Genomic DNA, 21,996 nt, shown 5'->3' with positions numbered 1-21,996 from the left:
TCTTTGTGGTTGAGGTGTGTTTCTTGTAAACAGCAGAATGTTGGATCCTGTTTTTGTATCCAGTCTCTTAGCCTGTGCCTTTTTATAGGTGAATTGTGTCCATTGATATTAAGTGATATTAATGACCAGTGGATGTTAACTCCAGCTGTCATTTTTTATTTGGTAGTAGAGATTGTGTGTTTCCTTTCTTTGAGATGTGCTGGTGAAGGGTTGCTAGATGTCTGAGTTATTTTGGGCAATGCTGGACTCCTTTGTTTGTGAATTTCCTTCTATTACTTTCTGTAAGGCTGGATTTGTTGCTATGTATTGTTTAAATTTGTTTTTATCTTGGAATATTTTGTTTTCTCCATTTATAGTGAACGAAAGCTTGGCTGGGTATAGTAATCTGGGCTTGCATCCATAGTCTCTTAGTTTCTGCAAAACATCTATCCAGGACCTTCTGGCTTTCATGGTTTCCATAGAGAAGTCAGGTGTTAGTCTGATAGGTTTACCTTTATATGTTACTTGACCTTTTTCCTTTGCAGCTCTTAATATTCTTTCTTTATTCTGTATGTTTTGTGTTTTGATTATAATATGGAGAGGAGATGATTTTTTTGATCCAGTCTATTTGGTGTTCTGTAAGCTTCTTGAACCTTAATAGGAATATCTTTCTTTAGGTTTGGGAAGTTTTCTTCTATAATTTTATTAAATATATTTTCTGGACCATTGAGCTGTGATTCTTCTCCTTCTTCTACGCCTATTATTCTTAGGTTTGGTCTTTTTATTGTGTTCCAGATTTCCTGAATGTTTTGTGATGAGAATTTGTTGGATTTGCTGTTTTCTTTGATCAGTGCATTTATTTTCTCTATGGTATCTTCAGAATCTGAGATTCTTTCTTCTATCTCTTGTATTCTGTTGGTTATGCTTGTTTCTGTAGTCTCTGTTCATTTACATAGATTTTCCATATCCAGCTGGCCCTCGGTTTGTGTTTTCTTCCTTGCCTCCGTTTCAGTTTTCAAGTCTTGCACTATTTCCATTATCTGTTTGATTGTTTTTTCTTGGTTTCCTAGGATATCGTTTACGGATTTACTCAATTCTTGAAACTTTTTGTTATTCTTCTCGTCCATTTCCTTAAGGGAGTTTTTCACTCCTGTTTAAGGGACTCTATTACTTTCATAAAGTCAGTTTTTTCTACTTCTTCTTAATTAGTGTGTTCAAGTCCTCCTGTTATAAGTTCGCTGGGTTCTGGTGTTTTCATGTTGTTTTTCAAATTGTTGGAGGAATTCTTGCATTGGCGCCTGTCCATTTCTTCCTCTGAATAATCCCCTTTGGGTCTTCTTTTAGAAGTTCACTTCACCCCAATGAATTCAATTCACTCACCTCAATGAATGATGGATCTTCTGGTAGACAGTCAGGTCTCCTTGCTGGACAAGCAGCTCGGTGACAAAGGGCCTACCTTGCTGCAGGCAGGCTATTGAAGCAGAGGACCTCCCACTGACCTGGGTGTACTCAATACCTGGTCCAGGCACCCAAATAGGCTGGGCTGTGGGATTTTGTGGCCCCAAAGATGGGAGGATGAAGCGGGGGTGGGGGTGGGGTTTCTGGGTGCAATCTGGGTAGGGACAGGAAGAGAGAGGCAGTATCCGGGGAGAATAAGCCCTGCAGGAAGAGCAGGAAGTGTGTGTGTGGCAGGGTGGGGAATGTCGGTGGTCCCTCTCCAGGCAGCTGCTGTGGTTCAGGCACTAACTCACCCCAATCTATAGTTTATATTTTTATAAGTGAAGAAGGCATAGAGAGTAAAACTACTTGAAAATATTCAAAATAATAGCTAGAATTTTTTTATGTGTCTAACATTTTATTTATAGCAAAAACTGTTAATAATATCTATGCCTTTTTTCACGCTTACTAAACTGTGTGTTTCCCCCCAAACATAAAGCTGCGGTCTTAAGACAACACTGAAGTTGTGGAGGAAAGTGTAATAATCAATTACATTTTGAAAATATACACATATACCAAAACCTGGATAGTGTGTGTGTGTGTGTGTGTACATGTTCGTATGAAGCCAGAGATTACTTTGAAAATCATTTCTCAGGTGCTGCCTATGTTGATGTTAGAGTCAAATTCTCTAATGAACCTACTGAGTAGAGTAGGCTGCTGGCCAGTAAACCCCAGTGCTCCACGTGTCTGCCCTGTGACACTGGGCTTACTAGTGTGTGACACAACCTGCCTGTAAAACATTTGGGTTTGGGGGACAGATCTCTAGTTCTCATGCTTGTGCCTGCAAGTACTTTAATCTAGCTCCCTATATCTAGATAAATACCTTTAAAGTAGAATATCTTGAGGTAAAGAAGCTTGGTTTGCATAATTATCTTTGCTAAATTTTTATTTTTTATAGACTCAAAGAAATCCTTCTTGGTTAGTTACTGGTAAAATATTAATCTCAATGACACATGATATTAATTAAACCTAATTTCTTAAAATAAATAGTAACACTATGACTGTTACACATTGCTACCGTCAACTATGTGGGTGATACAAGTTAGATCGAACTGGTAGTTGCATACTTAAATAGAATCCCAATCTTCTATGCAAGATTATGTGATGAAGCTGGTAGACTCAGGTTTGAGAAAAGTTTACTTCATCGGTTAATAATACTGCTTTAATCTCTTATGATGATTTCTTGGTTTATGATGGAATATATGCACAAATCTATGCACATATATACATACATATACATGTTTGTGTACATTGTGATAGCATGTACTATACATATGCACATAATTCAATTATAGAAACATGCATATCTTTTGAAAGTATGTCAACTTCAGATAGAATTCTGTCAATAAAATACTTTAGTTTTTAATAAAGTTAACATGACCTCTATATTCCTAAATACACTTTACAGATTCTGTAAACATTATACTAAGTGAAAGAACCTAGACACCAACGTTCACAGATGCATCAACCCATGACCTGAAGTGCTCAGTACAGAGTCTACAGACTTTGGTAGCAGAGTACTGGTTATCCATAGTTGGGAGCAGGGATAAGAGACTGCCTAGTGGGTATAATTTTCCTTCTTGGGTGACAAAATAATATGGAACTGAATAGTTGTAATGGCTACACAATATTATTAAAGTATGGAATGCCACCAATGGCTAATCCTATGTGCATCTGACAATATATTTTAACACATATTGTATATATCACAGTTTACAAAAGATAATCTAGAAAACTCACTGGTTTGAAGGTTATTAAAATGATTATCAATGATGATCTTATCCATCTTTAATGTACCGAGTGCCTTCCAGCCTCTTCAAAAAGTTGTTCAGTATTAGCTGGAAGGAATTTTCCAAATTCTAAGAATGGTGAAGGACATTTTTAGTGCTGAAAGAAAGCAAGTTATGCTCTGAAGACTTTATTGTCCCCAATTGTTAATGACTTCTATGATTTGAGTTATGTATTCTGGTTGGGGAAGATATATTTTTTTAAATAGAAGTCCAAAAATGACAAGCAGATGATGCTCACATAATGTAAAATACATATTGCAAATGAACGTCATGAATGCATGGTTCTATTCATTTTGACATGTATTTGTGATTCCCATCAAGTAACAATACAGTTAAGTAAAATAACTTGCTCTAATTTAGAGAGAGTAAAATTTCAGATGCAGATTTGGGGTTTTGAATGGAAGTAGGAATAGCAGGAGGAGTTTCACTTCTATAATGCTTAAACCAGGAGAACTCTTGCAGAGGATGGGAAGTTGAAATGTTTTTCATCCCTATCCACCCATCTATTTGTATAACTGGCTGTGAGACTATAGTCTGCCTGTTTATCCAGGTCAACATAAAGAAGGAGAGTGTGTAAGTAAAAGGGAACTGAATAAGAGTGTAAGCAGGCAAGTGTGGTAGAAGAAGATAGTAAAATAGTGAGAACCTGTGGATTGCTGCTAGGCACACACTAAGAGAGGTCCTTTCACCTCGAAACCAAAGAGCAACAGTGATCATTATTTTTCATTGATATCCAGCAGCTACAAATACTGGGTTTCTCTATAAAAGTAAGACTGGCCAAATTAAATGAACTCAACATATTGATACAAACATCTAAATTTTAAAAGTGTTTTCACAAAAATGTGCTTGCCTTTCCAGCAATTCTGATGTGAGAGTGTAAGGATTGAGACGTGATGTTTGCGGTTTTCAATCTTAAATACACTACGAGGTTACTGAATGGTATAAGGAATACATTTCTGTCAGTTTAAGACATCTTATGTTCTAATCAATTTTTCTTTTGTTTTCCAAATTGGTACAAAATTATATTCCTTTATAGTTTTTTTGGTAATTTAAAAACTATTCTGACCTTTTCAAACAGAATAAACATATGGATAATGAAGAGGAACTCAGGAGGAGTTTTGAAATAACCTTTCAAAGACTCCAAATAGTTGGTATAAAATGGCTTTTCTTCCCTATTGGTTTAGTAACTGAGGAATGAGCAAGGCTTTTCCAATAAGCCATTATTTCAGAATCAGTGGTCCCAGACGACTGATCTCCCTATGGATGCTCCTGGAGCAGATGGTGCAGACAACATGGGGGCTATTACAGAGAATGGTAGAAGCAATTATGCTACCATTGAGTGTTAGTGTTCTATGCTTTGTAATACGCAGATTTTATTCTGTAAAGTGCTTCAGAATTGAGGAATTACAAAGGTCTAGAAAACTAGTTGAGTGTTTGGGTGAGGTAGTATTTATTCTTATTTCTTTGACAAATTCATTTTCTGGTTACAGTTTTAACTTAGCCAGCAACTTTGGATAGGACACTTTAAGACAAGAAGAATTCTAGATTATTTTTCAATTTGTCTATGAATTTTGAATTTCTATTCAAATCCCATATTCTTTTTAATTAAAATATAGCTATTGATATTATTACCATAAATATTTTGAAAATAAGACAAATATATACATACGTATGCATATTAAAAATTACCTTGTCACTAAGCACAAAATCTGTATAATACCCAGGCAGACTAATAACAGAATGGAAGGGGAATATGGACACAAAGTCCCATGATTCCGAGCTCAGAAGCTACTGGGAGAGGGATGTTTCCTTTAGACTGTAAGTAGCTCATGGTCAGTGGAAACACTCCCATGGAAGGCCAAACACCTAAGAACATATGGGCAGCATGAATTGGAACTCATGGATTTAAGAATAAAAAGAGGACAAAAAGTCTGATGTGTAGCGAGGGAAGATAAATCTGGGGAAGATGGAAAACGGTGTTAACATGTTCCAAAGAAATTTTGTAAAATTTTCAAAAAATTTATGTATTCCTATTGCTAAATGCCAAACATTTAGCAGTGCTTATATTGTTTTTTGAGATGATCAAGTACAGTCACGAGAAGAGGCAGACGAAGATGCACGGAACATCTGGCAGGCAGAGGGGGAAAAGTCTGGTATGTAAGCTTAGTTGCTGTAGGAGGGAAGTAGTATTGGTGCCCAAATACCGATCACATTGTGAATTTGACTTGCCTAAATGACAAAGTCCAAAAGTTCAGTTTTGAAGACTTTCTTACCATATTTGATATTAAAGAAATGAGGAAATTGTCGTGTTTTTAGTTTCACTGTATATCTCCAGTATTTTCCAGATAACTGAAATATTTCTCAAAAATATGCATAAATCACATATAATGAAGTCTATAGATTTACCCACTTCAAAAACGTAAGGAGAAAATGAATAATAAAACTCCACATCATATGGCATGGTCAGGTACACCTGTAGCTGTATTTATTTATTTTTTCTTCACCAGATTAGTGGAGGCATAAGAAATAGCAGTTCAGGATCATCCTTGGCTGCATAGCAAGTGGGAAGTCAACCTGGCTCAAAATGCCAAAACAAAAAGATATGCTATACAATATTTTATATATCATGCACATGCACACACATATTCACATATGCAGCAAGCTAAATTTTGATTGAGAACGTTGACTTTTGAAATAATCTTTTAAAAGTGGAATTGGAAAATGTCCCTTGAAATACCCACTTAAAATATTGCTGGAGTTAGCCAGTATTACTCTTTTAATTCTCACATATAATCTTTAATTTTCCTAAATTACTTATTTTATAGGACTTGTCATATTTAACAAAATTATTAAATATTAAACAATTGTTTTATGCCAGGTATGGTGGCACACATATTTAATCACAGAACTCAGGAACTAGAGACAGATACATCTCTATCTATGAGTTCTGGGACAGCCTGGTCTACATGGTAAATTCCAAGCCTATCTACAAAGGCTGCATACTTTTGCCTCAAAAGCAAAAGTAAAATTGTGTTTTATAACTCTAAAAAGTATACATTGTTATTTTTGTATAATAGAAAGCTTTTAGAAAACAATGTAACTCTGAATCTTGTTAGATATCAAAAGAAATATTTCTAAAACTATGAGTAATGGAGAACCATGATTTAATATTTCAATATGACAAACTAGAACATAAAATTTGAAAGGGATAAACAAAGTGTGATGAACTATCATTCTCTGTGGATTTTTTCTTGGATGACTTGAGGGTCTCCAAGGACGCAAACAGTAAAACATCGCTCCATTTCACCATCTTCTCCGTCATCTACATATTCCACATAGTTCTCCATGCGCAACTGGTGAAGCTACAGTGACAGACACTGGTTCACTATACTTCCAAAAGCCTCTCTTTATTTCTCTTCTCTTCTCCCCTTTCTCTCCCCCAGGATTACAGAGTAAACATTTTTCTTCGTCAGAAATGGAATGACCCTCGTCTGGCATACAGCGAATATCCTGATGATTCCTTAGACCTGGACCCCTCCATGTTGGACTCCATTTGGAAACCCGACTTATTCTTTGCTAATGAGAAGGGGGCGAACTTTCATGAAGTCACCACAGATAATAAGCTGCTAAGGATTTTCAAAAACGGAAACGTCCTTTACTCAATAAGGTAAGCACAAACTTAAATGGCCAGGTTTAGAAAAATTAGGCTTGGTTTTTGTTTGCTTTGCTTATTCATACTAACAGTTTTGAAATTTGGGGGAAATTTGTTTCACTTGAGTTCTAATATATGATATTCCAAATATATCTAATTAATAACAACAGTTATAAGTCTCTAACCCCAGAACAGTATGGATTCCAAAAATATATCTCAACAACTCTGTTGTGTAATGTGATGAGAGCAGCGGGCCGCTTCCCGCCACCCGGCGAGCTTTCCCCGAAATAATTACACAGTAACTGTATTCATTTAAACACTGCCTGGTCCATTAGTTTCAGCCTCTTATTGGCTAACTCTCCCATCTTGCTTTAACCCATGTTTAGTAATCTGTGTAGCACCACGAGGGGTGGCTTACCAGGAGAGATCTTAACCTGCATCTGTCTCGGTGAGGAGAGGCATGACATCTGCTTGAGGTGTCTGCCTCACTCTGCTTTCTTTCTCCCACAATTCTGTTCTGTCTACTCTGCCTACCTAATTTTCTGTCCTATTAAAGGGCCAAGGCAGTTTCTTTATTAACCAATGAAAGTAACACATAGACAGATGACCCTCCTCCATCAGTGTAATATTAATTTAAGACATGTTACATTTGTTTATGTTGTGAAACATTTGTTTAATGATGCAAAGATGTGTTGCATTCTTTTATATTGTATTTGTTTAACGCTGTTTTGCTGTGCTAGTTTGCCTCTCTAAAATACCTGATTGGTCTAATAAACAGCTAAATGACCAATAGAAAGTCAGGAGAAAAGAGAGGTGGGGTTGGCAGGCCAAGAGAATAAATAGGAGAAATCTGAAAGAGGAGAGAGAAAAGGCAAGAATTGAAGCCCAATCCTGATTAGTCTTAATAATAAAAACATGGAGTCTGATATGGGGGAACAGCTGAAAGATCAAAAACATAAAGGACCAGCCAGAGTTCCCTCTTACCTCTCTGACTCCTCAGACCAAAAAGGGCCAAGCTCCTCTCTCCTCCCTGCCTATCACTTCCTTTCTGTCTGTACAGACCTCCAGACCTCTGTGGTTAACTAGTGGCTAGCTCCCCCCTCTGATCTCTAGGCAAGCTTTATTTTTCAGAACACAAACAAAATATTACAACAAAGGAGGACCTGAGGGGCCAGCCACACAGTCACACAGCCAAGCACAGAGTAAGAGTGAAAGTAGGATAAATAGAAGTAAGAAAAGGAAAAAAAAAAAACAAAACAAAACAACTAGAGACAAACAGTACATGGGATAATTTAAGAAAAGTTGGCTAGAAACAAGCCAAACTAAGACTGGGCATTCATAAATAATAATAAGTCTCCATGTGTATTTATTTGGAAATTAGGTGGTGCGCCCCCCAAAAGAGCCAAAAAGAATTTTAAAAAAGAAAAAAAAAACAGCACAAGTCAGTTAAGTTTATTAAGCAAGTTGGCAGGATTCACAGAGGTGATTGAAAGGTCTGTGCTCTAGAAATCACTCGACTTTGGTAAGTCAATAAATATCAAATAGGATCCATAAATAAGGAAAATAGTTATTTACAAGGATACACTTAATCAGCTTCACATTTTAAGTCTTCCAAAATATATGAATTATTGTGGAAAACAGTATTCTACAGTTATTTTCTTAGCTGTGGTTAATAAAGAGGTCAAGGACAGAATTCATGTTGTCTTTCTCACAAGAGAAGTATGCCGTACTTAACCTGATGTGCTGTGTTAAAATAGCTGTATCAGCAGTAACTGCTTTTAATGTAAATAAAGTTGGACTTTGTAATTAGGCTTTAAGCATAAAATTAACTCCCTTTCTGTATTAGTTTTGTTGTTATTATTAATGTTCTTTTGCATACAAATGTACTTCTTGTGGTACCAACCACAAAGTAGCCTATATGTTCATTAATAAGGACATGACTGGGAAGCTGGAGAGATAGTTCATCAGTTAACAGCTCTGACTGCTCTTCCAGAGGACCCAGGTTCAATTCCCAGAAGCTACACGGTGGCTCACAATTACCCTTATCTACCGTTCCATCGGATCCAGCAACCTCGTCTAGCCTCCATGTGCAGCAGACACACATGTGATTCACAAAAGTGCATGCAGACAAATATTCATAGCCACAAAATAATAAATAAAATAAATTTTAAGAAAGGATTTGGCTGAACACAATGATAGGTTCATATTATTAGATATTTTACATATATCTCCTAGTACTAGGAATATGGAAACAGTCAGGTCTGAGGGTCTTGCTAGTTGGTTAGCAAAGCCTACATGATGCTTTATAGCCCTGAAGAAAAGAAGGAAGAGAATGAAAGAAAAAGTGAGGGGGGATGATAACTGAAGCTTAGGAGGAGCTACCAACTCGGATTGTCCTTTGACCGCCACCCAGCTATCCTCACAAATGCACACGCACTCACAAACATGCCAGCACACATGCATCAGTGCACAAATTAAATTAAATGATTAAAACAAATTACAGTAATGAGTCCAAAATTTTCTTTCATCAAGTGGCATTATAAGCATTGCAATATTACCACAAAATACACCATTCTTATGTTTGTGCTAATGATGGGGTTAACAGTCTAAAGCATGGCTCGCTGTGTAAAAGTGCAGCACATGTAGTGTGTACACTAGATGTGCATTATGCTAGACCATCTATTAATAAGCTTATTCAAGTATATTCTTGGATGTTTACACAATGATAAAATCAATCCATGATACCATCCTTAAAATCTACCCCCATTTTAATCAACACATGACTATGTACATAGAGCTGTGCAAGAACTTTGGAGGGAAGCTCATAAATTTATTAAAAATGATCAATTATAGAAATGAGAGGTAGGATTTATGCAGCAAAGAAGAACTGTCAATTTTACCTTAAGTTTTATGTTCTTTAAATTTTAAAAAATGAGTTATGTATTACTCAGAATATATATATATATATATATATATATATATATATATATATATATATATATAGTATGTGATAGATTACATTAATTCATTATCAACATCTCGGACCCTTCTGGACTCATGGTGATGATATGACAAGGTATACACTGAACAAGTTTTCCTCTTCCCTACTAATTTAAAGCTTGCATTTGTGCTTCTGTTTATGTGGTTCCATGGCAGAGTGCTAGCTTGGTACATGAAAACTCCTGAGTACAATCTCCAACATGTCAAAAACGTACATAACTTTGTCAACTATAACGTTTTGTTTTCTGCTAAATGTGTTAACGTATCTACAGGTTATTAAAAAACAACGTATCACCAGAGTTGGTGAGACGGTTCATCAGGGGAGGATGCTTGCTGTCCACACTAGCAGCCTGAGTTCAGTCCCCAAGCTGGTAGAAGATAATTGACTCCTGAGAGTTTCCCTTCATTTGTGTGTTATGGGATGCTCATTTCCACGGGCATCCATGTACATGCACAAATTATTTAATTATAATATAATTTTAAGTAAGGTTTCTTTATTATATATAACACCAGGAACCATGTACCATGGAACAATCATTTTTGTAAAATTAGAATGTGTTGACTATTTCATTCGACAGAATTGAAATATTCTGTGTGTCAGCACATCTCTGTGTGTGTGTGTGTGTGTGTGTGTGTGTGTGTGTGTGTGAAATGTATCCAATATGATTATGGACATTTGTATATAATTATATAGGAGCTGGAAATGTCAATATATAGAAATGAACTTTGGGGTTAACAAAATGGCTCAGTGGGTTGAGGAACATTCCAGAACATCTGATGACATGAATTTGATTCCTAGGACCCATATGCTGAGAGAGAAAGGCCAATTCCTGAAACTTGTTTGACTTCCACATGTGCTTCATGGCAAGCATGGAGGGCCCCTCCCCTCAATAAATACAGCAAAAGTTAAAAATGTTTATTAAAAAATGAGAGCTATGCTCTCATGTATTCCCACATTATTAAAAATAAACTTCTTGTGGGGAGGAACTATGATAGCAATATGATGTCTTGAAGGCTTATAACAATGAAGTCTGCTGCTCTTTCTGAAGATTCATCTAATAAAACAGAGCTGTTATATAACTTTAAGACCAAAACAATCCCTCCAGTTAAAATGCATTATACTAAAGGTATCAGCATTTCCTTAAAAGAGAATTTCTACATAATTTTCGAGACCTTGTCATTATGCCACTTGTAAATGCCTGAGGACTTTGCTGAAGACAGAGGAATGATGATGAATTTATTTCTTTTCTAAATGGGATCATCCCTTATAGATAGCTTGTATTTCTTTTAACATTTGGAAAAAGGCTAAGGAATGGCTAGAAATTTGTCCCGTATCTTTCAGTATGAATTCAGATGAAACAGATGGTCTTTTGGTTCATAGTCATTCCTGTATCCCGAATCAAATGATCAAACAAAAAAACAATTTCGTGAGTTGATTTTGGATATTTCACAGAGCTTTGAAATCTTCAAATGCTCCAAATTTTCAGTTTCTTTGATAGAAAAAAAAAACTGCACTAGAAAACAGACCTTGGCCAGTTTGCAAATGGAGCATTCGTGCTGTTTCATGGGAACTCGGACCTCGCTGCCTGTTTAAAGAAGGCATGAGGTCCTGGCAAGTGCAACTGAGGGAACGTGAGCAGGCATCTGCATCACCTCTGTAAGTCTCACTAAAACCGTGAACTGAACTGAATAATGAGGAAAGATGGCATTAGTACACAGGAAGTTGAAACAAATAGACAACAAATTAACAACAGACATGTGGGAAGAACATTGTCTCTAAAGCTTGGAAATGAATGTGACAACTGTCTTAGGCAGAGATGGTAGAACACAAGGCATAGTGGAAAACAGCAGAAGGCAGAAAATAATTAAGATCTTTCAATTTGGGGGGGATTTTAGGTGAGTAGAACTTTAAAAAAAATGCAGGATAGCAAAGAGTTAAAATAAAAAACTGAGAATGGATTTAGACTTTTAGTAAAAACAGAGAGCCTCTTACCCTGAGTTCCTCACCCATTCTCCTCAATCAAGGATTTCTTGTTTTGTCTTTAGACCTGGGCAGAAGCAGGATAGAAAAGAACAAGAAATGTTTTTTATGAATTCCAAGAACAAAGATATAGACATCATCTTGTAATTCTCAAGAGACATCAAACTAAGGCCATGAGAATGTAATGAGATTGTAAAGAATAGTTACAGAGCTTGATGAGCACTAACATTCAAAAAGTCACTATGAAACACTTCTTGTGCAGTCCATTGATAATTATATTTCTGGTGGAACTTAGCTTCCTAGGGAAAAGGACTGTAGATGAGCTATTGATGCTGGCAGATGCTTTGCCATATCATCCTATAGCTATGGATGCTGGTAGACATACTACCATATCATCATAGAGCTATGAACATTACTCCATGAGCATCTCTCTTTAGTTGTACCCCAAATCACTTTTAGTTTCTCAGTCTCAAAAATAGCCATTTGAAAATATCTTGTCATGTCTTTTAAATGGCAGAAATTAGAGAAACAAATACAGAGGAAGAAAAAACAAAAATATAAAAATAAGAGACAAATTAACAAAAACATGACTGAAGAAAGGTCAAAAATAGAGCAATTTTAAATTCTCTGGACAAGTACATTTGCATATATAAAATAATACTTTCAGGGATGAAGAATTAAAGACATTAACACACTATAAGAGCAAGCAGTGGGGGGCAGGAGAGAGGGTTCAGCGATTAAGAGCACTGGCTGTTCTTCCAGAGGTTCTGAGTTCAATTTCCAGCAATCACAGTGGTTCACAACCATCTGTAATAAGATCTGGCGCCTTCTTCTTGAGTGCAGGCATACATGGAGGCAGAATATTGTATACATAATTAATTAATTAATTAATTAATCGTTTTTTAAAAAAGAGCAAGCAGTGGGAGAAATTAGGTAAAATAGAGGAAACGTCCAAGAAAGTAAATCAAAGCACACACATGCAGAGAGAGAGAGAGAGAGAGAGAGAGAGAGAGAGAGAGAAGCAATTAGATGGCAGAAGAATGTAAAAAGCAGGAATGAAGCTTAAATATGAGTTTTAAGGCAGAACAGAGTAAAAGTCAGACTTTACATTGAAACAGCATAAACAGATACCCTGCTGTGTTCAGCCACTAAGAAGGACGGAGGAGCGATGAGACCTAGTAGAATTTGAAGGAGCCCTAAGAATACAAAAGTGTAAAGACAGTCAACATGAGACACTAATTAATACCAAGGAAAAAACACTATGCAATAGCAGTAATTATGCAAATTACCAACCATAACACAAACATTAATCACAGACTACTAACATGTGATTGTGTGATATTTGCTTAACTACGAGGACCTTTAAGGCTTGGTGGGAAGGTAAATATGTAGAGAATATGTTATGAGGTTTTTAAAAAAGTTACATTTCCCCTATAGAATGTTAAACACACAATTTCAAGTATTAAATAGCACATCCAATCATTTTATAATAGCATAGATATATTAGTAGAAATAATAGACAAATAGCTGAAGAAAGACTAACACTGAAGAAGTAGAACTGAGGTATGAATGGATGAAGAAATGCTGTGAATTTGAAGAAATATATTTTTAGATTTATTTCTTTTAAGTGTATAAGTATTTTGCCTGTATGTATGTATAAGCATCACACATCTGGCAAGGAGCTGCAGAAGTCATAAGCATGTGTCAGATTCCCTGGAGTTATGGATCGCTACAAGGTACCATGTAGGTTCTGGAAACCAAACCCAGGTCCTTTGAAAGAGCATCAAGTGCTCCTAGTCACTGAGCCAACTCTCCAGCCTTGGTGTGACTGTTTTTTATGATTTACAGAACTATTTAAAATTTCACATCATATCTATGGATTATACTAAAAACATTTAAATAACTTGTGTTTTGGTTGATGGGTTTGGAGTCAGACAAGTGCTTCAAGATTAAGTTTCAAATTGTATTTTATACTGCTTATAAAGTTAACCTGTCTCCATTTAATGATTCCTGAAAACACAAAATTCCTGAGTCAGAAATAATGGAATTTATTATTAGGGGAAAGCAAGCAGCAAGAATACTTCTGCCATCACCACAAGTCTCACAAAACCAATGTAATGGGTTTGGATGAATGTAAGTGTGCAGTCAGTTATGAGACAACTCTGCAAGACAGGCTTGGAGAACACACGCTTTTTAGAGCAAATGGCAAACAAGCCTTCTCTTTTTTCTAAGTGAACAATGCAATCCCATGTCAGAATGTTAGCAGATTCTGCAATCCTTAGACATTTTATAGGTAAAATTCTGGTGTGGCTCTCACTTTTGATATGCAAAACAAGAGATATGGGAAGGACTAGGGGCCCAGTGGATACTGACTAATTCTGCCAGCCCTGATTTCGACTCTGCTAGTTACTAGCTGTATTTGAGACAAGGCTCTTTACTTCTAAAACAACTGATTTTCCTTCTATATATAAAAACAATATTACCAGCTAAATCAAGCCAAAAATAATACATGTAAAACACTTGGAGTGGTGTCAGGCATACAGTAGGCCCCAAAGCTTTTAATTTTATCTTTTCAAAAGAGAAAACAAAACAAAGGCAGCCAAAGGATGATGCTCTTCAGAAAAGATGGAAGCACATGAGAGCCTGTTAAATTTTAAACACTGGCTGTTCTAATAGCACACAAGCAGCATTGCTGCTGATACCAGAAAAGCTTCATCCTTTTAAAATGAAATGACAAGAACATTTTATTCAGAGGTACTACATACAACGCGGTGACCACAATCTCAAATTTTATTTGAGCCAGATAAAATTTCTACTTCTATAAAATTTAATTATGTAAACAATTAATGTTTCCCTGCATAATATTTAGTTTTGAACACTGACAGATACTAATGGATGTAAACAAAAAAGTGGCTTAGATCAACCTCTTAGGATGTTGTTCATTCATTAGAAATTTTATTTATAATGCTGATATTTGGGGATACAGCATGAGTCTAAACAAATGTGACTGTTTTTGAGATTCATGATTTGTTCACGTCGACTTCTCACAGGGCTCCTCATTGACGCTGCTGTAATAGGTTGGTTAGATTTATTCTTTTTCAATGATCATTTCACAAAGAAACCTCCGAGATTTAATTCATAGTAACCGTTGCTAATCTCTGTCCTGGTGTTTCTATTCTTGGATCATTTCTTAGCTCTTTATTCCCTATGAAATCATTCATAAACACATACCAAACCACTCGATTATGTAAAATCCCTAGAGAAATTTCCTACGACTTTGGCTGTCTAATCACATCTTTCTAATTATTGTTAAAATATTATTTATATGTCTTACTTCACATTTAAGAACTAATAGCATATGCATTTTATCAATTCTTGTGTTTTGGTAATATATAAAAGTGAAATGACCCAATTCTTTTTGAGTGACATTCTTAAAGGTTAAGACCTTGGAATCTAGGCTAGACACACCCTTGCCAAGTTGCAAGTTCTGCCTTGTCCATTTTTGTTACCTAATATGAGGTTAGTTGTGTTAACTCTTAAGTTTTCTCACTTAAAGAAGGCGAATATTATTTACCTATCTTATGAGTTTGAACTACAGAGCAGTGATTATTATCTGCAAAATCTCTGGACTCCTTTCTACTGCAAAGTAAGTACCATGTGTTAATATGGTATTACAGAAACTCTTTCAATGTTTATTACAATACTGACAAAGAGACATTGTCTCTTTATGTTATCAAATTACAAAATATTGGCACTATGTATTTGTGCACAAAAATTTTCGTATGCATAAAATTATATACCAATAAAACATTAAAATACTTATTTTGAGTTAAAAAGTTAATACAGAGTCAGAAAACATGTCTAATTTCAAACAGACATTGGGGCAGACACCTCTCTATAAGCAATGTTGCTTTAAAAATGGATAATAATTAAATTTTAAAGAAGCCAATGATTTTCAAAGATGAGTCAGCCTTTTGAAAATGACTATTTCTGTAATCCAAGACATCTTATGAGGGCAGTAGGAAGTGCATATCCTGTTTACGTATCTTGTCTCAGAAAGAGGACTTAGTGTCCTCCTTAAACAAGTAGTCATTCATGTCCAAAACAGAACATGAGTCATTGCCTCTGTACTTAGCTTAACTTTGATGTGGTCAGAACACATCTTTAATTTGCATGTCGTATTTCGATAAAGAAATTAACTATTGCAACCAGCTGACACTTGTTTAACAATCTGGGTTTTGTTTAATCAATAATATTTTACGTTAAATAAAAGAAAACAAAGTCAAAAAAGTAGGTTTTTATAGAATATGTTTTTGCAACAGGTTTTATGGGAAACCTTTTTGCTTTGCCAATAATTCCTTTGAACTTTTTTTTTTTCCTGTATTGGCATTATGTAACGGCTCCTGTCTTAAGCCAGAGAAAGAGCCGGGATATAAATTTGACAACACACGCATGGTGAGAGTGTAGAGAGGAATCTGAAAATACTTTTTACTTCCTCACAAAAGGTCAGAGCAGTCTGCAAGTCAGCGCTAGAAATTGGCTGGCGAGAGCCTTGGATATTTGGAAAATGAGTGCGCGTGAATTTCAGAATGTGCATGTGTATTCTCTCCGGAGAAACCCTTTCACAAGGCAGGGAACATCTTGTCCGCCGAGCTCTAAAACTGCCTTTTGAAGAGAGTATGTGTAAATATACTCTATTACTTAGTATCACTTAACTAAAAAAATACTAGAAAAGGCACAGCTTTTGAATATCAAGCTCTCTGATTATTTTAGCTTGCTAAGGACCCTAACTTAAATGAATTACCCAATGATCCTTCTGGAACTCTTAAAAATCCAGCAGCCCCATTTGTCTAACCGTTTATGTCTCCCAGACTCTGCTAATTGGACCTATGTCAGCAAGACAATCCCTGGAAACTATATGTCATTATAAATTTATGTCTGTAGTCTATATAAAAATGCTGTTTTTGAGATTATAGCTATATTTGCTATATTGGTAGTTATTTTTTTGTTAAACTATAAATAATTCCCATGTATTATTTAATTAATTCATCTTTTGCCCACACATTAGAATTTTGAGGAAGGGAATATGAGGGAGACAAACAAAATTTAATAAGTATTCAGAATTTCCTATGTGTCAAACATTTATCTAAGAGAAGTCCACACAACAACTCATGATACTACACTTCAATTTTCCAGTAGGTATAATTGTCATTATTTTAGAAATGAGAAAGCTATTGTTTAGGGAGGTTGGAGTAATATGCCTTAGGTCACAAAGCTCACATAAACTGTCCACTTGGCATGCTCACTAGTAGGATGGACTTCAATGAAGAAATTAATCAAAGTAGCTGAGTAGGGTTTCTCACACAGAACTTTGAAGAATATTGACCATGCTTCAGGACCTCCCTTTTTTTCTTCCTCCCAGTTTCACAAGCTATGAATTCTTGGGAAAAAAATGGAAGATATATCAGTAATGTATTTTTAATATATACATATATGTTTCAGCATATATACAATAGGAAATGTATGTTTATATACATATATGCATACACACAAATATGTATATTTGAAAGGCTCATATGGAACATACTTGTTAATTCTCTGGGAGTGCAGGAGGTCTCTCTGCAAGGGCAGGATGCTGGTGTAGGCCTTTTACATTTCCTTCCTGTGAATAAAAACCAGAATATGGTTTGGTGAGCATAATACTATGTTATAATACTATAAAACTATTTCCTGACTCCTATGGGACCTGAGGGGATGTCTAAGCCAGAGGCAGGAGACACGACTTACTCTGCTAACAAATATTCAAGTTCTTCAGATTTGCAGTGCTCAATGACACTCTATCCACCAACAAGTCAAGTTGTTCAGATTTTGTATACTCACTGCCTCTCTAGACGCTGCCACCTTCCCAGAGAGAGCTGTGAAAGTGACCAGAACTGTCATACCAAATTATTTCTCTACGCCCCGTTTTTCTACATTTAGAACTTTATTTTTCCTGTATACACTGACCTCTTAACTTTCAGTAATATAATTTTAAATGAAATGCACCTTTTGACATTTGGTAATTCTGCAGAATCCACATTTAGCTTTATCTTCTGGGAACCACCTCTGGAAGAAATGCCTCTTCTAGGCATTTCTACTCAACTCTAAGGGACAGATTAATAAACAAATAAATAAGTAAACGTGCAGAATGTTATATTTGCAACAATCCTTCAATATCATTCCTGCCAAAAAACCTGATTAATTTATAAATACATAGCCATGCCAGAATAAATAACAATTCTGAAACTGAAGAAAATTCCATCTGCACAGCCTTCGTCACTATCAACATAAAAATTGTTGTCTCTAGGCAATAGAATATTCATGCGTCAGTGTGAAAGAGTCGCCCTTAACAGAATTCCTTTTGTCCTTTCAGATTGACATTAACCCTGTCCTGCCCGATGGATCTCAAGAATTTCCCGATGGATGTGCAAACCTGTATAATGCAACTAGAAAGCTGTGAGTATGAGCAACTGGCATTTTCCTGAGCATTTTTTTTTTTTTAATGGAGGAGATGTGTGGGTTAGTGGTAAGACAGGTCAATTATTTTGTAATTCGCCGGGGACACGTTTATTGAATGAACAAAAGTAAAATGGGCACAATGGGCACATCATTGAAAGCAGGTGCCATCTCCATTTGCTGAAAGCCTTCAAAGGCTCAGACATTTTCTCTATGTCACCTCATAGTTGCCACAAAGCAAAGCATTCCCGTGTTTTCAGTAGGGAAAATAATACCTAAGAGTGTTGTCATGTGCATACTCAGAGTTTGGTAGTTTAGCTGAATATGCTGTGTGTGTCACATCAGAAGAAAGGGCTTTTGAATGTATCAGTGACCCACCAGAGCTTTCAGATTTCCTCCAAAATGTCTTGCAAATCGACACATGCACGTCACTGATTAATGCTAACATAAAGCAACATGTCAGGTGCATGTTTCAGGAAATATTTCTATACTAATATGTGATATATAATAGTATATAAATAAAAATATGTATATAGTGATTAGTATATACATAGTAAAACAGTTGACGGTATTTAATCCAAGGGAACTAGTAGCAAACATATAATTTGTTTATATGTATATATAATATATATTCAAGAAAACTCTAATTTGAAATCTTTCCTGAAGGAAATTGGAAAATTTATCTGCAGACTTCAGGGTCTGACAGGCATACTTGTAGTGACGTAGAGTTGTCACTAGATGGCGTACAAAACTCATGGGGGAACATGGCCCAACCCTCCTATCCCCAGCCAGCACTGGTTTCCTTCAGAACATATCAATATCTATTTTTCTGATAATAACTCTGATCTTTAAATTTTACGTGGTTTATTCTGTAAGTGTCTCTTAAATATTAACCATTGGTATGGATAAAATGTCATAGTAGCTGAAAGGAAAACAAAGCAATCTAAAATTGGGATATTGAGACATTTAGTAATACAAGTGGGGCAATGCATTATGAAAAATGCCTAGCAGTACATTCTTTGGACTCTGTACCACCACTTGACTGCATATCTTGTTCAATGTTAGGACATAGAGAAACAGCATGCACGCACATGCGCTCACACACACACACACACACACATTACACACACAAACACACACATAAATTGGCAAAGCAGGCTACAGGACAAAACAGCTCATTAGTGCCATATTTACTGTTTGCTATTCAGAGGACAGAGAAAAACCGTCCAATCTTTAAGGAACAAAGAAATTATTTGATGTTTATTGATTTGCTTATTTATTTATTGCATGTGTGTGTTATGCCCAAATCAGCGAAGTCCCCCAAAAGCCAACAAGGAGACCGAGTCCTGTGTGTAAAAGCAAAGAGCCTTTATTTTATGCAAGTTTGCAAACTTGGTCTTTCCTTATTGGAATAAGTAGAGAGCAGTCTTACTGTCTAAGCCAGGCCCATAAGGTGAATTTTTTTTTCTTTTTCTGTGGAAGAGGGACATGGAAAAGACTGACCTTATTTTGTCTAGGAAAGAGTGGTGCAATCAATTCTCCAAAGTCCTGCCTTTTTTCCACAGTCTGAACCGGGTCCTGGCAGCAGGTGTTGCACTGGGGTATCTGGCCCAGTGGCCAGCATTGTCATAATCCAGGTGGAGACATCATGGTGTCCCATAATCTTCTTTGGAGACCTTGGGTTACTGCTAGCATCTCGGAGTTTCTGTCTAATATAATAAGATTTTAATTATTATTTTAAATGCCATATTTTGTAGATCTCTGAAGTATGATTTGACAAACTTTGTTTCTCATTGTTTTAAATTTGACTTTGAAAACATATACAGGGAACTAAATAAGGCTTATTCCTGCAACTAATTATATCTCTACTTTAAAGATGACTGAATAACTTGTATTTTCTAACAGTCTATAATAAGTTAGCAGTTTTCACAAGACTAGAACTCCACATTCTGTAATGGTTTTGAATTAAAGCTAATAAAGAAACTGAATTAGTCATTCCGAGGGTAAACACAGAACAAGTTTATATCTAGCTGTTAATGCTGTCCCCTGTGAAGGCAAGGAACAGGTCCCAGGTAAACCGGGAAGAGGAGGGAATCTAAGAACTAGCATTGCCCTAGGGCAAACTGAGACTGATCTACAGAACCCATCTTGGCAGGTGTGTACCAAATTGACCTGGGAAAGCTGCCATTTTCCCCCCTTCACAAGTACTGATGACAGGGCTCAATCATGGGTCCTGTCTGCCCAGGGGTTCAAGGAGGTGATGCTGGAGCCACAATACTTTCAGTCAAACGGTATTGACCCTTTCTTGAACAAAAGCCATCAAGTCTGTTGATAAGAAGAAGCAGGATCTTTAGGGGCCATTAGAGCTGAAAGTAAGGTTGTTAACCAAGGAGACCAGCTGAACAAGTTTTCATCCAGCTTTCCTGGGAGTGTTCTGTTCTCCATCATTAACAAGGCCACTGAATTTCTAATGAGTGATTTGACATAGAAACAATGTTCTTTTACCAGAATAGGAGGTCCAAACCTATTGTATCGCTAGAAAAATTTATACAAATAGCTTAAACCCAACAAAGTTAGCAAAAGTAAAGAGGCTAAACATACATTTTTGAGCCTGAATAGACCTTGAACAAGGAAATATATGTTTAAACCATTAGTTAATATTTTTAATGCTTTCACCTTTTAATATAGTTTTCCGTGTAATAGTGATCCTCCCATTACAGATTTTTTCCCATTGTTATTTTACAACTGCAGTTTTGCCTGTGTGTGAATGTCAGTTTAAACATCTGACATGCAGGGGGTCCCAGCCTACCCCTGTACAACCTCCAAAAGGTAGAGATTCATAGGCTTGGATGCTGTTCCAAGCCCTCTATCAAACTGCTTAGGTCCTTGTCTTCCGCATCACAAGAAATTAACATTTCCATTTCTGGTTAGCTTTTGTTGCTTATGGCTCTGACCCTAATTTTTAGCCTTTTATTTTAAGTTCAAATATTAACAATATAAAACATAATATGAAACATTTTATAGCACAGTTGTCTCACAGCCTTATAAATTTATTTAATTTTTTTAAAAATTAAAATCTCTTAAGTGTCTTCCTGCAACGTCAAGAATATAAAAAATAAAGTACTTCTTTAGTCCCACCCTCGACAGCATATACATAGTCTGTCATTTAGGTCTTAGCCTACTCCTTTTCAATGTATCTGATACTTCTAGTGACTATCACCGGGCACTGGCATTTCTAAAACAATTAAGGTCCATTGATGCAACTGCACATTCTTAGGGACTCTAGTCCTGCCATACATTTGTAAACCTCAGCTGTTTCCTATGATCCCTTTATGTCTTTATAACCATTATCACCTGGGTGACTCTTAAATTAACAAAGTCTATATGGTAGAACAAGGTACATTTGAGTATAAAAACAATGAGGCGTATCTTACAATGAGGTGTATCTTTAGTATTTTAAATCATATATATTCCTTGTTTTTAAGATGGAACATAAGTCATCATGCAAAAATCTATTCCAATCCAAACTATCTTGGAGATTTGTTAGGCCCACTCCTCGTGGTCACATTTAATCAAAATGGCAGTGAAACCATGTGGTATTC

At 36.0% G+C, this 21,996-nt stretch overlaps 1 protein-coding gene across 2 annotated transcripts in view; it reads left to right on the top strand.

Moving 5' to 3' along the window:
- The window catches only part of Glra3 (glycine receptor alpha 3), a 147,217-nt gene that overhangs the window by 74,675 nt on the left and 50,546 nt on the right, over positions 1 to 21,996 (top strand). For both annotated transcript variants that reach the window (XM_038327681.1, XM_038327682.1), the window contains exons 4-5: positions 6,710 to 6,933; positions 18,312 to 18,394. In XM_038327681.1, the coding sequence (XP_038183609.1) occupies positions 6,710 to 6,933; positions 18,312 to 18,394 (307 nt within the window). The remainder of the gene's footprint in view (positions 1 to 6,709; positions 6,934 to 18,311; positions 18,395 to 21,996) is intronic.

Source organism: Arvicola amphibius, chromosome 4 (genome assembly GCF_903992535.2).
Source record: "Arvicola amphibius chromosome 4, mArvAmp1.2, whole genome shotgun sequence".
NCBI classification, from domain to species: Eukaryota; Metazoa; Chordata; class Mammalia; order Rodentia; family Cricetidae; genus Arvicola; species Arvicola amphibius.
The sequence above is the reverse complement of the archived record's forward strand: the minus strand, read 5'-3'. Positions and strand labels throughout refer to the sequence as shown.